Source organism: Enhydra lutris, unplaced genomic scaffold (genome assembly GCF_002288905.1).
Source record: "Enhydra lutris kenyoni isolate GAN:26980312 unplaced genomic scaffold, ASM228890v2 scaffoldscaffold24, whole genome shotgun sequence".
NCBI classification, from domain to species: domain Eukaryota; kingdom Metazoa; phylum Chordata; class Mammalia; order Carnivora; family Mustelidae; genus Enhydra; species Enhydra lutris.
The window spans coordinates 29,508,553-29,528,817 of record NW_019154108.1 but is presented as its reverse complement, the minus strand read 5'-3'; the positions used below and the strand labels follow the sequence as shown (position 1 = coordinate 29,528,817).

At 54.9% G+C, this 20,265-nt stretch overlaps 1 protein-coding gene across 4 annotated transcripts; it reads right to left on the bottom strand.

Moving 5' to 3' along the window:
- Positions 1–16,631: 16,631 nt before the first annotated feature.
- Positions 16,632–19,872, bottom strand: LOC111150749 (pyrroline-5-carboxylate reductase 2). Of its 4 annotated transcripts, XM_022508331.1 has the most exons (7): positions 19,646–19,872; positions 19,357–19,427; positions 18,754–18,933; positions 18,421–18,642; positions 18,131–18,223; positions 17,816–17,979; positions 16,632–17,336 (listed from the first exon to the last, which is right to left on the bottom strand). In XM_022508331.1, exons 1-7 carry the CDS (start codon positions 19,710–19,712, stop codon positions 17,171–17,173), a joined length of 963 nt encoding a protein of 320 aa, XP_022364039.1. In that variant the 5' UTR covers positions 19,713–19,872; the 3' UTR covers positions 16,632–17,170. The 4 variants fall into 4 exon arrangements, with proteins under 4 accessions (XP_022364039.1, XP_022364040.1, XP_022364041.1 ...); XM_022508332.1 differs by lacking the exon at positions 18,131–18,223; XM_022508333.1 differs by lacking the exon at positions 18,421–18,642.
- Positions 19,873–20,265: the final 393 nt, after the last annotated feature.

Here is a 20,265-nt window from a genome sequence, read left to right as displayed (position 1 = left end):
GAAGGAGCCTGGTAGTCTCTCATCCTGGGAATCTTTGACTCTTGTACTGTGTGTGTTCATTGTAAAAAGATTTAAGAAACATTGTTAACTTAATTTCTCAAAGGAAAACAGTGTAAAAATTAGTAGCATTGTGAAAGACTCCCACTCTTGATTAAGCGCCTACTGGATACCAGGCAGTGCCAGGCATTCTGCTGATATCTTGGTTAATACGCGGAGTTCCTTGCAAAAAAAAGTACATTGTTCCCATTTTATCACGAGAGACTCATACTGAAGAGGGTAGAGAGTTCAGCTGATTACATACAGGTAGTGAGGGACGGCACAGCTCAGGGCTCACTCCTGCCAGGAAGGAGCTAGAGGAACTCAAACTTAGGGAGTCCCAGGGAGCTCATCTGGAGACCCCAAGGGGCCACATGGGCCCCAGGCCTGGGACTTGGGAGGCTGATGGGTGCAGGGCTGGGACAGCTCAGGGCACCTGGGGCTGGGCCTCAGGGCATCTCCGGGGCACCCACGGCAGGGCCTGCCCCAAATAGGAAGGGGACGGGAGCCCTCCTGGAGCCCCCCAGATGCTGGGTTCTGATGCAGGCGTGAAGCCACTCCTGGGCTCCAACCTCACTGACCTCAGAGTCCCCTCTGGTTCTGAGCCCAGGCCAGGTCCAGCAAGTGGCCCACCCATGGAGGCTGAGGATGACCTCTGACCCCATGTGTTGTCATGGCCTCACCTGGCAGCCTGGATTCTGCCTGGGAACAAATCCTGGCTCCCCCTCACCTGCCTATCCCAGCCCCCATCAACCTTATCCACCCAGACATCCTCAATTCCAGGCCCTGGGTCAGTACCATACAGAGTCTCCTCATTCCCACCCCTCCCCCCTGCTCCCTCCTGCTCTCCAGGACAGAGGATCTGGCTTTGGGATGACTTCCAGGCCCAATCCACAGGCTCCCACCCAGCTCCACAAGCTGTGCCTGACAAAGGGCTGTCAGCCCAGCTGTGAGCACATCTGCCCATCAGTCTCCCAGACCACACCAGCTTTCTTCTGGCTGATGTGGCCCAATTGTTTTATTCCCCAGCAAAACTCTTGAACCCAGTGGAATCCACATTCAGGAAAGGGCCTGTGTTTGCAGAGGGATAACAGGGCTGGGAGATCTGCCCTGCACCTGCCTTTACTGATCCCTTTGCTGGGTCTACACTCAATCAACCAGCTTTACAACAAGCACTTCACCATCTCTCTGACCCCTGGTCAGGGGACCTCTTCATGACACCCATGGCAGGACCCAGGGAAGGAACCCCCTTCTCTCTCTCTCTCTCTTTTTTTTTTTTTTGGAGCCCCCTTCTCTTTCCTCCTTGGTGGTCTCCTGTCTCTTGGTTGCAGGTGCCTCCAAGCCTACCACCCCAGCAGGCCCAGAAGCATACATCCCAGCCCTTCTGTCCACCCATTCCCTTCCTTCTCCCACACCCTGCAGGGCCCTCACCCCGCCTCCTTCTTGACTGTCCTGCATCATCCAGACTCAGCTCCCGGCAAGTCCCAGTGTCCTCACCCGCAAAATAAGGCTGTGACCATCTGGCACTGACCCTCCATCACTTGGTTGGGTGGTTGGGACTGCCACCTCCCCCTCCCCACTGCCTTTCCCACCCCCACAGTCCACAGAGGTCTCCAACAGACTTTAACCAGAGCTACTTGATTAATTAAATCCCTCCCCAAATCAACTCAGAACGGATCACAGACCTAAATATAAAATGCGAAACCATAGGGGCGCCTGGCTGGCTCAGGCAGTAGAGCTTGAGATTCTTGATCTTGGAGTCATGAGTTGGAGCCCCAAGTTGGAGGCAGAGTTTACTTTAAAAAATACGTAAAATAAGACAACTTTTTAAAATGCAAAACCATAAGACTCCTTGAAGATTAACAGGAGGAAATCTAGATGAACTTGGGTTTGGAGGTGACTTTTAGACAGAACACCAAAGGCAGGATCCACGAAAGAAACAATTAATAAGCTAGACTTCATTACAATTAAAATCTTCTGTTGTACAAAAGATACTGTCAAGAGAATGAGAAGACACACCACACACTGGGAGAAAACATTCGGGAAGGACATATCTGATAAAGACCTGTTATCCAAAATATGCAAAGAACCTCGAAACTTCACAATAAAAAATAAAAAAAAAACCAAAGAACCCAAATAAGAAAGCAGGCAAAAGATCCAGACACCTCACCAAAGGAGAGATACAGATGGTGAATAAGCATTCAAGAAGAGGCTAAAGGTCACAGGCTATCAGGGAAATGCAAAGTAACACACCTCACACTGCACGCCTATAGGAACGGCCCAAAGTCGGAACACTGACACCAGCAAATGCCCACGAGGATGTGGGAGCCATGGGAACTCTCCTTCGTTGCTGATGGGGATGAAAACAGGGGCAGCCACTTTGAGAAATGATTTGGAGCTTCTTACAAAACTAAACATGCTCTCATGGTACGATCCAGCCATCCTGATCCTTGGTATTTCCTCAGAGGAGCTGAGAACTTCTATCCACACAAACACCTGCCTGTGGATGTTAAGGGCAGCTTTATTCATAATTGCCAAAACCTGTAAGCCGCCAAGATGTCCTTCCCTAGGTAAATGGATTAAAATGAAACAAACCTGTGGTCCATCCACACAATGGAAGATTAACCAGCACTAAACAGAAATGAGACCTCGAGTCATGAAAAGACATGGAAAAATCTCAGATGCATATTACTAAGTGAAAGAAGTCGATCTGAAAAGGCCACATGTCGACCCCGTGACATTCTGGAAAAGGCAAGACTATGGGGATTATAAAAAAAGACCAGAGGTTGCCAGTGGTGGGTGGGTGGGTAGGGGAATGAAGGGGGCGCATAGAGAATTTTTAGGGCAGTGAAAATACTCTGTATGATGTTTTAATGGTGGATACCCGTCATTCCACGTTTGTCCAAACCCAGAGAGTGGAAACGATGGACTTTGGGTGACAATGATGTGTCTGTGCAGTCTTAGGCACTGTGACAAGTGCACACCACAGTGGGGTTGTTGATGGGTGTGCGTGTGTGTGTGTGTGTGTGTGTGTGTAAGGGAGGGCGTATATGGGGATGACCTATACCTTCTGCTCAATTTTACTATGAACCCAAACTGCTCCAAATAAAATAGTCTACTCTTGAAAAACAAAAAACAAAATAAAACAAAACACAAATATAAATAAAACATAAATAAAAATAAAGTAAAACACAAAAACCTCCAATAACTTCCTACTACACTTTGCATAAAACTTGAATATCTTACCTGAAAGCCCAGGCTGACCTGGGCCAGGGTCACCCTCCTGCCTGTGATCCTGGGGCTCCTTACTTGCTCCCTGACAGCTTGCCACATGGCTCTTCTTACGGTCCCCAAACCTGCCACACTGGTTCCACCCCAGGGCCTTTGCACTAGCTGGACCCTCTGCCTGCAAGGGAGCTGACCTTCGCAGGGTTCACTAATTCTTGTTAATCAGACATCACATCAAACGTCAAGTCCTGGGGCGCCTGGGTGGCTCAGCAGGTTGGGCCGCTGCCTTCGGCTCAGGTCATGATCTCAGGGTTCTGGGATCGAGCCCCGCATCGGGCTCTCTGCTTGGCAGGGAGCCTGCTTCCTCCTCTCTCTCTGCCTGCCTCTCTGCCTGCTTGTGATCTCTGTCTGTCAAATAAATAAGTAAAATCTTTAAAAAAAAAAAAAAGTCAAGTCCTCTTGCCCATTTATAAAATCCCTGCGTCCTTTCTGCCCACCCCTAACCCCACCCCCACCCCCCACCCCCGCCCCAGGCCTATTGAGATCTCTCTAATTATTCAGGTTTATCTTTCTCTTGCTGCTTAGTCCTATCTAAAACTATCTTATCTATTTGTTTCATTGTTTGTGGACTACCTCCCCATTAGGATGTAGATTATACCGGCTCAGTGACTGTCCAGCCGGTTAGTGGCTGTGTCCCTGTGCAGAGAACGAGGACCAGCTCTCCTGGATACTTTATCTATTTGTTGAATGAATAAATGAATTAATGAATTGAAACAGGGGAGATTTAGCTCTGTGCAAACTTTACAAGCATCTCGGGATCTCAATGCCTTTGGAAAACAAGGGAGATAAACTGGAGTTTCCTTCCAGCTCCAAAGCACTGGGAGGGAGAGAGGGGAAGGATAGGGTTCTCCCTGGTTTGTCGGCATGAGATACTGCAGGTTCCCGCCAAGGATAGGAGAGCCTCCCCACGACCAGGAAGTGTTGGTGGCTCCCCAGCTGCGGCCCCCTGCCGCAGAGCCCTCGGGCCCCTGAAGGCAGCAAGCCCTGGTGTGAATGGTAAGGGTCTGCCTTGTCTAGGACCCCCTTCCAGCAAGAAGCGGGGCTCCCGGTCCACACAGTGACCCCAGTCGGTTCTGGGCTCTGGGGCTGACTCTGCATCTGCAGAAGGACCTTACTGGGAAGCTGAGCCCCACTCCATTTCCTTCTCAGGAAAATAGCTCTTCATTTCAGTGTTGGTCCCCAGGCGCAGGAGAGGCTCTGCCCACCCCACCCCCCAGCACTCTCACGGCCCTTGTACCCCCAGGGCATCTCCATGGGACAGGGGAGAACTGTCAGAGAAGCTTAGGAGATCCCCAGCTCCCACCCCAGCCCACCCCACCGCAGAGATCCACTGGCTAGGGCTCCAAGTGGGGGAGGGGGGAGTAGAGGGGAACAGAGAATGCCTTCATCATTACAGTGAAAGAGGAGAGCCCAGAGGTGGGAGAGGCCCGAGAGGCTGCAGGGCGCCCATGTGAGGGTCAAGTGCTGCCTGAGCTTTCCTGTCAGTCATGCAGGGAAAGCTACAAGAGGAAGCTTGCTCTGCCTAGTTCCCATGGGGAAACTGAGGCCTGCTGAGGTCACCTTACTTGCTGAGGGAGGGGTCAGATTGGAGTCAAACCTCTGGGTCATAGGACCCCACTCCCTCCACGTCGCCAGCTCCAGGCCCCGGTGAGCCCTGCGGCCCCTGCATGCACCCCTGCAGGCTCTGGGGGCTTTCCTTTGGGAGAACAAAAATCCAGTTACGAAGCTGACTATTTCTGGCTCCGCCTGGGAGGCTCTGCTGCTCGGCTCTGCAATTAAGAATGGAGTGACACAGAAAGTGAGGGAGGGAAGGGTCCCCAGGGCTCTGGAACCAGCCTCTCATTTCCCGCAGGGGGCTTCAGCATCCTGCCCCCGGCCCGGAAAGGGGATGGAGGCTGAGGGGGAGGTCAGAGGCCCCACCCCAGATCAAAGCACCGGGCTGCCCAGCCCAGGAGGGAGCACCCCCAGTGCCTTCGGACAGCGGTTGGCCCGATGTCGGCCTGAGCACCAGCCAAGAGAGCCTGCACAGGGCACAGGCAGGCCCAGCGCGCAGCCCAGGAACCTCTCTGGACAATGAGGGATTTGACCTGCACGGTCTTCACGTCCTTCCAGCAACTCTGTTTCTAGACCAAGGAATCATCTAGGATGTGTCCCCGTTTCGTTTGGAGGAGTCTGTTTCTACAGTTGGAGATTTCCAGGGGATGTGTTAAGTTCGTGTTAGCAGCAACTGAGTAAAACAGAAGCGTGCTCTGGGGGGGGGGGGGGGGGGGGGGGGGGGGGGGAGGGGGGGGGGGGGGGGGGGGGGGGGGGTGTGTGTGTGTGTGTGTGTGTGTGTGTGTGTGTGTGTGTGTGTGTGTGTGTGTGTGTGTGTGTGTGTGTGTGTGTGTGTATGTGAGGGTGTGTGAGAGTGCAATCCCTTCTCTGCCCACAAGTCGACCAAGTTCAGCACTGAGCCCTGAGGGACAGGAGCAGGCCCACGGGGATCCCAGGAAATGTTTTTGTCTGGGTGTTAGCAGGAAGGCCGGGTCCTCGTGCCGGGTCCCCCTGAGGGCCCCAGGATAACAAGGCCTGGCCTGTTCCCATGGTGTCCAGAGGGGAGCAGCTCCCCATAGATTCCAGAATGGGCAGCCTGGGGAAGATCAGGAGTAGAGCTGGAGACATCACAGCCCAGACCAGCAACAACCAGAGGAGTCTTCCACGGCCGTGCTGTTGTCTGGAGTGACAAGTGACTGACAGGTCACTGAAAGTCACTGTGACTGAAAGTCACTGACAGGTGACTTTCCCAATGGAGGTGGCCACTGCAGCTGTGTTCTTCCCTCCCAAGTGGCTGTCCATGCCTCCAAGTTCTGGGATCGAGAGCCCGGCCGCATGCACCCAGCTCACCCGGGGCCTGCTCACTTGCCAGCCAGCCTAGGGGCTTCTGGTCCACCGACGTCCTCCTAGGTCCCATTGCCCCCGCCAGGACGGCCCCTCCTGCTGCTCTCTGGTCTTTCTCTGCCCCAGCTTGTGAAGGGTTGTGTTGTGTCCCCCCAATTCCCATGCTGCCGCTCTAACCCTCAGCGCCCGAGAATGTGAGTGTCCTTGGAGATACAGCCTGTGAAGAGTTAAGTGAGGTACAATGAGGGGCTGTCGGTGGCCCTAATAGAACGGCTGTCCTTACAAGGTGAGGAGGTCAGAATGCAGACAGGGCAACCCGTGAGCACAGCGGGAGCGAGGCCTCTGGAGACACCAGACAAGCCTGTCCCTGCATCTCGGACTCCCAGCCTCCAGATCGGGGTGGGGGAGGAGTGGCACTAGATCTTCGGCACCCCGGCCAAGATATCTCCGTGGACAGCCCAAGGAAGCGAGACTGCTAAGCGTCCCATGCCAATGCGCATGCGCACCAACCCTACCCACCCCCACCTCGCCCTACCCCAATCCTGGCTCTAGTTACGGTGCCGGATTGCACCTCTACACTGGGCCAGGCTCTGTCCCTGCCTGCTCCCCGGGGGGTGGGGCTCCCCTCGGCAGAGCCGGGTGCACACAGACTAGCCGCTGGGACACTGCGAGCCTCGTTCTCCTCGTTCTCCTTGCCTGGGAGGACCCGGGCAGGTTGGGTGCCAGGCCTGGCCCTGGACTTGACCTGTACTTGGTGCTCTGTGGTATCTGGCAGCTCAGTGAAGGGGTCCCTGAGCTGGAAGCCTCGGCCCGCTTCCCCCTCGGCCCCCCAGCTCCTGCCCCCATCTAGGGATCTGCCGCCACTTCACTAGCCTGACCACGCCCTCCGAGCACCGAGCACCCCACCAAGCCAGAGTGCTTTACTGAGTACATGGGGTGAAGCCTGTGTGTGCCGGGGCGGGGGTGGTGGGGTGGGCAGGTTATCTGCACATTAATTAAACAAATTCAATTTTATTTATTTTTTATTTTTTATTTTTTTAAAGATTTTATTCATTTCACTTGACAGACAGAGATCACAAGTAGGCAGAGGCAGGCAGAGAGAAAGAGGAGGAAGCAGGCTCCCCGCCGAGCAGAGAGCCCGATGTGGGGCTCGATCCCAGGATTCTGGGATCATGACCTGAGCTGAAAGCAGAGCTTTAACCCACTGAGCCACCCATGCGCCCCAACAAATTCAATTTTAAACCATCAGTTACAACATAGGGAGTGTGGGGTCGGGGAGGGGATCTGAAGCCTTGAGACTCGCAGCTATCCTCAGCCACCTCTCCCACCTCTTACCTGGGTGCCCAAGAGTCTCAAGGCTTACAGAGTTTCTTTTTTTAAAAAATAAGATTATTTATTTATTTATTTATTAAAGATTTTACTTATTTATTTGAGAGAGAGAGAGAGAGCACAAGCAGGGAGAGCAGCAGAAGGGGAGGGAGAAGCAGATCCCACGACCCTGGGATCATGCATGACCTGAGCCCAAGGCAGACGCTTCACCCACTGAGCCCCCAGGTGTCCCTCCCCTTATCTTTCAAGGCCGATCTGGTCACTCCTTGCCCAGACATTCCCTGGAGCCCCCTGTCTGTCCCCAGCACTCTTTCCCACCTCTGCACAGCCCATCCACCCTGTAGGATGGTCTCTTCTCTATCACTCTTCCCCACCAGGTCAGGAAGCCCCTTAGGGGAGGAAGAGATGGGTCTGGTTATAGCTGCTGCTCTGGCCTGGTACACAGTGGTGCAGACTGAGTCCACTGAAGCAGATGCTGCTTCTTACAGCTTTCCCTCCCCCACTTCCTCTCCCGCCACCCAGGGAGGGCTTGGTGGCAGCAAGGCCAGCTTCTGGCTCTGCCCTGCCTGTCCCCTGCCCCCCGTGTGGTCTCTGGGGCTGCTCTTCAGCTGGTCCGCGTTCCCCAGGGCTGCCCTAGACGTATCAGGATACTGACACCATCACATCAGGGGGCTTGGTGATTGAATGCTCTGTATTTCGTGTGCTCCCAAATGAGCCAAAATAAATACATATCAACTGGTAATCTCAGGTCTTCACCTCCTTTCCTCTGTATCTCCCCAGGGGCTCATGTTGGCTGCGGGCCACAGTCAGCCTGACTCGGTCAAATCTGCGGGGCTCACAGGGCGGTGCCGGGCAGGGGCCCTCCTTCCCCCTGAGGGTCGGAACCTCTAGTTCTGAGGTTTGGGTGGGAGATGAGGACTTGCCACATTCAGAGAGCGGAAAGGGCAAGGAGAGGGCCTTTCCAGGGGAGGAAATGAAGTGAGCAAAACCAGGGTGGGGGTATGTCCAGATGGGGGAAGGTCTGGGGTCTGGACAGAAGAGCATCTTGGAGGGTAGAGGGGAGTAAGATTGGAAACAGAACTCAGCAACACCAGTTTGATCTCTGTTGCCCTGAATTTTAAAAGGCAGGCGTTTGGGATGTGTGGCTGGCTCAGTTGGTGAAGCATGAGACTCCTTTTTTTTTTTTTTTAAGATTTTATTTATTCATTTGGCAGACAAAGATCACAAGTAGGCAGAGAGGCAGGCAGAGAGAGAGAGGAGTAAGCAGGCTCCCTGCCAAGCAGAGAGCCCTATGTGGGGCTCAATCCCAGGATTCTGGGATCATGACCTGAGCTGAAAGCAGAGCTTTAACCCACTGAGCCACCCAGGTGCCCCAAGCATGGGACTCTTGATTCCAGGGGTGTGAGTTCGAGTCCCATGTTGGGTGAGAGATTACATTAAAAACAACAACAGGGCACCTGGGTGGCTGATCCCGGGGTCCTGGGATTGAGCCCCACATCAGGCTCTCTGCTTGGCAGGGAGCCTGCTTCCCCCCCCAATCTCTGCCTGCCTCTCTGCCTACTTATGATCTCTGTCAAATAAATAAATAAAATCTTAAAAACAACAACAACAAAAACAAGGCAGGCAATCACTTGGTTTGAGAAGCAAGTCCAGAGCTGGTTGTGCCTGGGGAACAGAGGCCGTGGATGGGCGCCCCCCCCCTTCTGCTCCCAACCATAGCCTGACCCTGGGAAGTTCCTAGAGGGTAAGCAAGCCCCCTGAGGTCATTGAGGGATGTGACTCTCCAGGCCTCCTGAGCTGGATGACCCCGGACAAGCCCGGACACAGGGCTACCCAGAGTTGCAACCAGGGTGGGGGCAGCTGGGAGGTCACCTGCCTTCCCACTGGGGACAGGGACTCTGAGGGGCAGGGGCAGAGGCTGCATGGAGGAAGAAGATTCGAGCACTTCCCCCAACAGTCGCTAAGCTGCTTTGTCATGGGAATACATGAAATCAGGTACCACAGCTGGGGCTGGGCCCTGGGCTGGATCTCCTGTCCCTGCTGGGGCTTCTCCCAGTGCGGGTGGGGGGCGGTGGGCAGGTTGTGGGAGATGGGAGTTGTGGGGCGGGGGCGGGCGGGCGAGGGTCTCAGCGATTGGTGCCTGGTGCCCTCTAGTGGCGCAGCTGGGCAGTGGGGGACTTTGTCAGGGGCATTTAAGCAGGGCCACCCTGAGCACCCGCCTGTGAGACAGTGAGGGAAGAGGGGAGGACTTGGAATCCGAAGGCTGGGATTTTGGCCCCACCTGCCTTAGATGAGTGCCTCAGGTTCTTCATGTGTGCGATGGGGGTGCCACGCCCTCCCCACTCGCACCCCGGGACCCCGGAGAGACTCCAGTGGGATGTGATGGATGACAGCACCTTGTCAGTTCCAAAGCATTACTGAAGAGCAAAGCATTGTGCTCAAGGGAAAATAAGGGAGAGTGCAGATCCAGGGAACCAAGGACCAATGAAGGGCTGGCTTGGGGGAAGAAGCTGGGGGCAGAGAAGCCAAGCAGGGAAGAAGGCATCCCCAGCAGAGGTGGTGTGGGGGGGAAGAGGGCTGGGCTCAGCGGAGACCCAAACATCCATGTACAGCAAAGGGAGCCTTCTAGGGACATTCAGGCAATGGGGCTGGAAAGGGAAGTGGATAAAGACTCATTTCTTGTTCATTTCTCGTAATCCCAAAGGCGGGTAGGTCCATACCACCCAAACCAATCTACAGGTTCAAGGCTATCCCTATCAAAAACCCAGTGGCATTTTTCACAGAAGCAGAACAAACCTAAAATTTTGTGTGGAAGCACAAAGACCCTGAAGGGCCAAAGCCATCTTGGGAAAGACAAGCAAAGCTGGATATAGTCAGACTATAAACTATACCACAGAGTCAGGGGAACACAGCATGGTGTTAGCATAAGAACAGACACACTGATGAAGGGACCCAAACAGAGAGCCCAAAAATAAAGCCACAGACACATGGCCAATTAATTCACGACCAAGGCAGGGCAAGAATATACGATGGAGAAAAGAGTCTCTTCAATAAATTGTAGGAAAACTGGACAGCCACATGCAACAGAATGACACTGGACTGCTTTCTAACACCATACACAGAAGCTAACTCAAAATGGATTAAAGACGTGAAGGTAAGACCTGAAACCATAAAACTTCCAGAAGAAAAAACATAGATGGTGAACTTCCAGGCGTTGGTCTCAGTGATGATTTTTTTAAATTGGATACTAAAAGCCAAAGCAACAACAGCCAAACTCAACAAACCGGACTACGTCAAGCAAAAGAGCTTCTGCACGGTATGTGATACCATCCACGGAGTGAAGGCGACCTGCGAAATGGGGGAAAATATCCGCCAATCATATATCTGATAAGGGGGGAGGTCATATCCCAAATACATAAACTCACACAACTCAACAACAGCAATAGCAAAAAACCGTTTGGTTAGAAAATGGGCAGAAGGTGTGAACAGACATTTTCCCAAAGAAGACATACAGATGGCCACCAGGTGCATGAAAACAGGCTCAGTGTCACTCGTCACTGGGGAAACGCAAATCCAAACCACAGTGTGATGTCGCCTCGCACCTGTCAGAATGGCTAGACTCAAAAAGCCAAGACAACAGGGGTTAGCAAGGATGCGGAGAAAGGGGAGCCCTCATGCACAGTTGGTGGGCATGCAAGCGGGTGTGGCCACTCTGGAAAATAGGATGGAGGTTCTGCGAGAAATGGAAAACAGAGCTACCTTGTTTTTTTTTTTGTTTTGTTTTGTTTTTGTTTTTTAAGATTTTATTTATTTATTTGACAGAGAGATCACAAGCAGGCAGAGAGGCAGGCAGAGAGAGAGGAGGAAGCAGGCTCCCCTAGAGAGCAGAGAGCCCGATGCGGGGCTCGATCCCAGGACTCTGAGATCATGACCTGAGCCGAAGGCAGCAGCTTAACCCACTGAGCCACCCAGGCGCCCCCAGAGCTACCTTGTAATCCAGCCCCTGCTGGGTATTTATCGAAAGAAAACCAAACCCCTCACTCAGAACGGTATGTGCACGTCCATGTTCACTGCAGCGTTATTTACAGTAGCCGAGACTCCGAAACGAGAATCCACTCATCGACAGATGAATGGATAAAGAAGATGTGGGATAAATATAATGGAACACCACTCAGCTAAAAAAGAAGGAAATCTTGCCATCGTGGATGGACTTCAAGGGTGTTATCCTAAGTGAAGTTAAGTCAGACACAGAAAGGCAAATACCGGATGATTTCTCTTGTCTGTGAGCAACAAGCGAGATCATCGACACAGAGACTAGATTGCTGGTTGTCAGAGGCGGGGGTGTGGGGTGGAAGAAATGGATGAACTTTTTCTTCAGTTTAAATGAATTGAATAACTTATATATTTTAAAAATTTATTTATTCATTTTAGAGAAAGAGGGAGAGAGTGCATGAGTTAGAGGGGCAGAGAGAGAGGGAGAGAGAATCCCAAGCCGCCTCTGCACTGAGCTTGGAGTCCGACGCAGGGCTCGATCCCAGGACCCTGAGATCATAACCTAAGCTGAAGGCAGATGCCTCACCGACTGAGCCCCGCAGGTGCCCCCAGCCCATCATGATTCTTAAAGAAGAAAGGAGATCATGGGTCTTGCAGACGTAATCCTGGGCCCAGCACGTAGTCGCTTCAGACCGTGTGCAAGGTTTAGGTTGCAGAGGAGGAACTGTGGACAAGGAGTCTCAGCACAGAGCGCCAGGGGCTGCGGAAACAGTGGAGACCGCGTCACGAAGAGCTGTCACCTGCTGAAGGCCTGGCAGGCTGTGCCTCACCTACCATGGTCACTACCCCAGAGAAGGATGGGCAATTAGTGCTATTTTTCTGTTTTAAGGACATAATAATCAATTGAAATCGAAACAGACTAATGACTTGCCTGAGGTCACCTGACCAGTGAGCACCGGAGCCCAGGTCTTTGCCTTTCGCATAGCCAAAATTTACTAAGATGGCAGAAAGGAAACAATGTTTGCTGTGATTCCACCAACAAGATCCTACATGTAAAAATCCAGTGGAAAATGCACATATCTCAGAACTCAGGGAGGCCCGTAAATGAGAGGCCCACACACACCCACTGAAGACGACTTTGTCACGCCAGAGGCCGATTTCTCAGGTTTTCCAGGGCACCCACCCTTGAAGCATCCCAATGCATGGGAAAGTCTCCGACGTCCAACCACACCTCTCTCCAGCCCACCAAGTGCATTTCTGGTCAGCGGTGCTCAAGGAGGAGAAGACATTTATCCATGTAAATCCCTCCTAAAACGGGAAACTGCTTTGAAATTGATTTCCACCCCAATCCTATTTTTTTTAAAGATTGATTGATTGATTGATTTAGAGAGCACGAGTTGGGGGGGGTCAGCAGAGGGAGCGAGAATCTCCAGCAGAATCCACACTGAGCACGGAACCCCACCCGGGGTTCAATCTCACGACCCTCAGATCACAATACGAGCTGAAACCAAGAGTTGGATGTTTAACCGACAGAGCAGCCCAGGCGCCCAAGTTGAGAACTGCTTTGAAGTCTGTTTCCATCCCAACCCCTCTTTATCTAGATGTTCCTGACGTGCTTCCCTCCTACGTGAAGGAGTCCCACGCCATAGGAAAGGCTCTGATGCCAAAAGGGAGGCACCCCCTCCGTAGAAGAAGCTGCCAGACAGAGTGGCCCCAACAGAAATTCACTAAGTGTTCTGCACACTCCAGCCAGCTGAGCCCAAGCCTGGCATTCTAGTAGTGCTCAGGAAACACTTGCTGGTCGAACCCAAGCACGTGGGAACCTACCAACAGTGAAATACCAGGTCCAAATACAGGCTAGCAGGTGCACAGGGCCTCTACCCCCAAAGAACCATAGGCCTCCTGACCTGAGCTGTGGCAAGAAAAAGCCCAGCCCTCCACATAAGCAGAAGAGCTGTCATGCATTCATTCATTCATCCGTGCCTGCCTGCATTTATTCCACTGCGTTTCCTGAGTGTGAAGCCCCAGAACCATGGGTGTGGTCTACAGCCCCAGCCTTCCCCTGTCCCCAGGCGGCACCCCAGCTGCTGGGGGAAGACAGACAGACAGACAGATGATTAGTCCATTCTGGAGGCTAGCAGCACAGAAGGTGGGTGTAAGTGGAGATAAGAGACAGAGGACCTATCTGTCCACTTTGGCAGAGGGAGCCACTCCCATGGCCAGAGCAGGGCGTACAGGACACACCCCAGCCCTGGCGGGCCACCCAGGGCAATGCATCCTGCTGGGGCACCGCACGGCCCAGGCAGCCTGGCAGCCCCCTAAAAGTTTGTAAAATATGGGACGCCTGGGTGGCTCAGTGGGTTAAAGCCTCTGCCTTCGGCTCAGGTCATGATCCCAGGGTCCTGGGATTGAGCGCCGCTTCGGGCTCTCTGCTTGGCAGGGAGCCTGCTTCCCTTTCTCTCTGCCTGCCTCTCTGCCTCCTTGCGATCTCTGTCTATAAAATAAATAAATAAAATATTTTTTTAAAAAGTTTGCAAAATATATTTGGTAATGAGTGATTCCTAAGTCAGGGCAGTGGGAAAACGTTTCTAATGAAATGTCTTTGTCCTGTCCCTGCCTTCCTGCCGTCCCCACCCTGAGTACCTCTCTCATCGGTGTCTTGTGCACCCTTCTGGAGCTTCTTCATCCAATGTCATAGTCCCTTGTCTTTCATAAAGGTAGTGTGCCCTCCTCACTGGCTCAGACCTCGAAAAGAAGGGCGTTCTGTTTTCTCAACGCTCCGGATTCCGCAGACTCACCATACATATTGCTGTCTATGTTCAAGTTTGTTGGTAAAAGGGGAGAACAGGTCAAGGCTTTGAAGTGATTTGATTAGACAGCAGAGAGGCCTGTCTATACCTGCTGGACCAGTGAAGGAAGCACAGTCAGGGTCTCCAGGGTCTCTCTGAAAGCCAGGGAGCGCGCTACCTAGTAACAGCCACACACACAGGGCCTGCCGGGGGAAGCAGGGAATAGTGCAAACATTTTTTAATCTTTTTTTTTTTTTTAAAGATTTATTTATTTGGGGGGTGCACAGGAAGAGGAAGAGTGAGAGAGAATCTCACGCAGGCTCCATGCCCAGCACGGGGCTGGATTTCCCAACCATGAGATCATGACCTAAGCTGCAACCAAGAGTCGGACACTTAACCAACTAAGCACCCCCCAGGTGCCCCCATTTTTTAATCCTTTCACTATGGGGGGGGCCTGAATATTGCCAGCAATGATCTAAAGTAAAAGAAAGAAAATCAAGTGAGAACCAGCTCAGCTCCACTTCCCAGTGTTAACTATTGGTAACTGTTGGGGCCGAGGTTGATGCCCCATTTTATGGGACAGCGGCATCGGGGTAGCAGCTAAGGCAGTTCTGGGGGTCGCGAGAGAAGCCAGCTGGGACGTGGAGATTGAGGCCCACTCTAGGCCCCGGTGCTCCAAGAATCCTGGTGGGCTGGGGATGTGGGCACAGGGCAGGGCGCTGATTACACCCTCCCTTCCTCTCACTCCCTCAGCCCTCTCTGCCCTGTTCTCTACAGGTCCTGTGTCCATGTCTGTCCTCGGCCTCTGTGCAGCTCTGAGCGAGGAGAGTCTCGATGACCAGGGGGCTCCCAGGCCTCACAGGCACTTGGCAGAGGGAGTCTTCCACACGTACTTAATGGAGAGGCTGCACTGGCCTTGAACGCCAGCTCTAGATTCTGAAAGGGTTGCCGCCAGCAATCGGGTGTCCTCCAGGAGGCTCAGGCCACAGGCTCTCTACCTGGCCAGGGCCTGATACTCAGGGGGCTCCCTTGACCTTACAGGGAGTCCCTGGCCCCTGGCTCTGACCGCCTGCCACCCCGGTCCAGCCCCAGGAATCCCCCTCCCCCACCCCAGGTGAGAAGATGGGCAACCCAAGAGGATAAGGCAGCTGCACAGACACAGAGGAGGAAGCCACCAGTTTTGTTGTCGGCCATGCACCTGCCAGGCTTTGGATCCAGACAGACTGACCTCTGAGCACTCCTCCCCTCACTTGGTCAAAGATGCTGAGGCCTGGAGGGGCCAAGCAGCTTAGCGCATTGAGCTGCTGCTCACAAGTGGGGCCGAAGTCGGGTATGCTGTGCACATAGCGGGACAGAGCCTACAGGCCTCCCTCCACAGGCCAGGGTGCCTCCCACTTGCCCCCAGGAACTCGCTGCCTGTGGCGTTGCCATCAGCCTCATCTCTGGGTTTAAATCTGAGTCTTGGCCACTTTCTTCCCCACAATTTGCTAGTGGATTTATTTTTTTAAGATCTTAAGTCCAGCCAGTTAACAGATGGCATTAGTTTCAGGCATACAAAATGGTCACTAAGCACTTCCAGACGTCGTCCTGTGCTCATCACAAGAGCGCTACTTTCTGCCACTTACAGCTTGGGAACCTTGGAGAACTTACTGAATTTGGTCTCTAGATTTCACCCCCTATATATAGGAGATCCCCCTCTATCAGAAGGTTCCGGTGGGTTTGCAGCAAGACCTTATGGAATGGCTCAACAGAACATCTAGAACACGGCGGACCCCTCAAGTGGTGCTCATCCTTCCCCTACCAGCGGCAGCAGCAGCCTGGGCTCCCCAACTCCAAAACTGGGAGCCTGGTGGGCGAGGCTCGTCCCTGCGGGGCCACAGTGACAAGTTCAGCCCCACGCAAAGCTATCGTAAAGCCCCCGCCACATGCCTCTGCACACCCTTTATAGGAAATCTAAGGATTGAAAAACTGGGCAGAGTAAGGTGAAGCTCAAGGGACTCTTGATCTCGGGGTTGTGGGTTGAAGCCCCACACTGGGAACAGAGCGTACTTTATTTTATTTATTTATTTATTTATTTATTTATTTTTAAAAGATTTTATTTATTTATTTGACACAGAGAAGGATCACAAGCAGGCAGAGAGGCAGGCAGAGAGCGGGGGGAAGCAGGCTCCCCACCGAGCAGACAGCCCGATGCGGGGCTCGATCCCAGGACCCCGAGACCATGACCCGAGCCGAAGGCAGCAGCTCAACCCACTGAGCCAGCCAGGTGCCCCCAGAGCTTACTTTAAAACAAAACAAAACAAACAAACAAAAAAAAAGCAGGGTAATAAAAAATAAAACTTTTATTGAAGCAGCTAAACTTAACAGCGCTGAGAACGCTTTTCCAACAGGACACCTAGGGAAGTAAGAGTTAAACAGAAGCATGGTCTAATTTCGTGCTTTTCTGATTAAGTGTAACAATTCTAAGTTGCCTGCTTCTTTTGCATTTATAAGCCAGAGAGAAAAGCCCTTGTCACGTTCCGTACCTCTCTCCGCCCTCACCGGGCGTCAAGCGGACCCTGGCTCGAGCTCCAGATGGAGGACCCCAGCTGAAGGTCTCCAGACCTTGCAGCCAGCGGGGCTCTGACTGGAGTCGCAGCCTCTCTCTCCGGCAATAGGTGCGCAGGCCTGCCTCCGGCTGCCACCGTCACCCACCCCGGGAGCATCTTCTGACGTGGACAAGACGGGAAACTAGCGCAGCCAGGTCTGAACAGATTTAAGGAGGTTTTACCATAAGGACCTGAAAACTGCCGGACCTGCCCTCCCACTGCACGGTCCTCCTCTGGGCTCTGGTTCCAGGAAGGAGGGCAGAGGCCACCTCACTCCTTCTTGCCCCCAGGGGCCGGGCTTCTTGTGAGCAGCTTCCCCGGGCTGGAATGGGTCAGTGTGGACACTGTGGGGGATTCCAGCTTCACTCTGTCCAGGAGGGTCTTCTTGAGGGCAGCAGGGGAGACCTTCTCTTGGTCAGCCATGGACTGCAGCTCTCTGCCAACAAAGCCCCACAGGGGTTGAAGGACAAGCCAGAGCTCCACACGGCTTCCCCGTGCATGTAACCCCCAAGTCTCGAGGACTGGACACCACGCAAAATTAGAATCCCAAATCAAACGCGCCCCCCGAGCTATGTGTGAGTGGTCACACGTGCTATCGGTGATATCACAAGGACACACAGTATGGACGGAATTTGGCCGGTCTGGAGTCACACACTGGTGCAGCCGCGCCTCCACTATGCACCAGCAGCCTGGAAATCCTTTCTAGGCCATAACCTCCTCTTCTGTAAATGCAAGCTCCCCACCCCCACGGGAACTGTGGTGAGTGTTAAACGTAGAAAGGCCTGCAAGACCCTCAGCGAGACAGAATCCAATAATCCCTGCTTATGGACAGAGTCCAACACTGCCGAGGGACCAGAGACGGCAGGCTCCACGGGACGGGGCCCAGCCCGGGGGCACGGAGGGGGAGCAACTCACCGTGTGCGGATGCAGGAGGCCTCCACGGCATTGATGAGCAGGGAGCGGAAGCCACCACTCTCTAGGAAGTGCAGGGCATGGATGGTGGCCCCCCCAGGGGAGCAGACGTTGTCCTTGAGCTGACCTGGGTGCTGCTCCGAGTCCAACAGCATCTTGGCGGCCCCCTGCGGGAAGCAGGAAGGATGAGAGAAAACAGCTTGGGCACCTTAGGACAGGCTTCTCCACAACCCCCTGCCCTTCCCCAGCCACTATCCAACTTAGGGACCTTCCCCATCCCACACCCCAGTCTGGAACACGCAGGGTGAGTATACTGACCAGCAAGGCCTGCGCCCCCAGGCGCACCGCCAGGCGCCGAGGCAGGCCCATCTTCACCCCACCATCAGCCAACGCGTCCAGAGCCATGAATGCCTGTGGAGACACTCACTGAGTCCTGGGGCAGCAGACACTCAGGGCTGCTCCCTGCAGTCTGCTCTCCCCGACAACCAGAACTAGCTCCAGAGGCTGGCCCCCTCCATCAGCTAGCTTTGCCCCAGCGTGGTCAACACCCACAGCCCCAATCTGCCTGCCAGCCCATCCCACTGCCCTAGGTCCCCGCAGGGTCTCACATAGGCAGGTCCACTGCCACTGAGCCCTGTGACGGCGTCAATCAGGTCCTCTTCCACCTCCGTGCAGAAGCCCACGCTGCTCATGAGCTGCTCCAGGAGCTGCCCATCCTCCACCAGGGCGTGGGTGCCTGTGGCGTACACTGTGGCGCCCTCCCGCACCACCACCGGTGTGTTGGTCATGCAGCGAATCACCTTGGGGGCCGGCTGGAAGGCCATCAGCTTCTGGGATGAGAAGAAGACCCAAGTGAGTCACCAGGGCTTGCCATCCACCCGCGCCCCCCAGCCCCTCAAACAAGCACCACCTCACAGGGGCACCAGGGCTGAGATGGGCACCTTTTCCACAGAGCTGATGGTGACTCCAGCAGCACAGGACACCACGATGTGCCTGGCCTGGACGTCCGCCCCGATCTCGTCCAGGATGAAGGGGATAATGTGCGGCTTCACAGCGAGGAACAGGACATCACTGTGCCTCACCGTCTCCTTGTTGCTTCGGGTCAGGTTCACGCCCATCTTCTGTAGGAGGAGACTGCCCAGCTCACAGAGCCAGGCAGCCTTACTTGGCCCAGGCCACCCTCCACCCCAGGAGCAGATGCACTCTGCCTGGGGCAGCCTTGAATTCCCTGCCCTGTCCCTCCAGGGTCTGCACCTACGCCCTCTATGCGCCACCGTGGCACGAAGTCTTCCCCAGTTGCTACTGGACAAGTGAGCTAGGTGCTGGGCAGGCACAAGCTTCCCCAAGGCAAGCGGGACGTGGCTGCCTCCCATTACCACCCCCCCCCCAAGTCCTGGGCACCCGAGCACCCCTCTGCCGGGTAAGTTCCCCTGGCTGTAAACAGGTGAGATAGGAGCGCCCAGGAGAGTCGGCCCGGAGGGTCGGCACTGTTCGGCTCACCTCGGGGCCCCCACCTTGCTCCCCACGCCCCTGCGCCGCCCTACCCTGAGCGAGGACACAGTGGGCAGGTCCATTTCCGGAGAGCTGGCTATGATCTTGTGAGCCGACAGGATGCCTGCGGAAGACAAGGCTCTCAGCCCGGCACCGCAGCCCCCCGGCTCCCGCGCTGTCCCTGAGAGGGCAGGGCGGACCCATACCGAGGCCCCACGCGGGATCGCGGCTCCCGCTGCTCCACGAGCCCAGTCCCGCCCACCAGACGCTCAGCAGTTTAGGCTCGCATGGCGGAGGGCGTCCCTGGACCCTGCTCCGGCCCGACCGCCCCCGCACGCCCACCTGCGGCCGTGAAGCCCCGCGCCAGGGCACAGGCCAGCTGGCCGGCGCCGATGAAGCCCACGCTCATGGCGGCGGGAACCTGCCCGGCAGCCGACGCAGGACACACAACGCCCGGCAGAGATAGATCCCAGCGAGCCACACGCCCCGGAAGCCAGACCCAAGGAGCTGCCGGCAGCTTCCGGCCCGACTCCCGTGGACCCTTCCCCACTGCCTGCCTGGCAGATGGTGCCGCGGGGCCTCACGGGGCCCCGCCCCACCCCGCCGGGGCGACCAGTCCGCGGCAGGGAGCCCGGGCGGACCAATCCGTGGTCGCGAGCTCTGGAGAGGAGGCACCAATCCTAGGGGGGAGGAAGCCTCTGCCGGGAACTCGGGCGGACCAATCCGCGGCCGAGAACTCGGAAGCGGAGCACCAATCTTCGGGCAGACCAAGCCTCCGCCGGGCGGACCAATCCTCGGCCGGGATCTCGAGCGGACCAATCCACAGCCGGGGGCTCCGGCCGTGTGTCCGCCCCGCGCACACGGGATTGGCGGTGGGAACCACTTGCGGGTGCGAGGCAACCCGGGTCTCCGCCCCGCGGGCCTGCCGGGGACCAGGTTCGGCCTCCCCAAGCCGGTGGGGC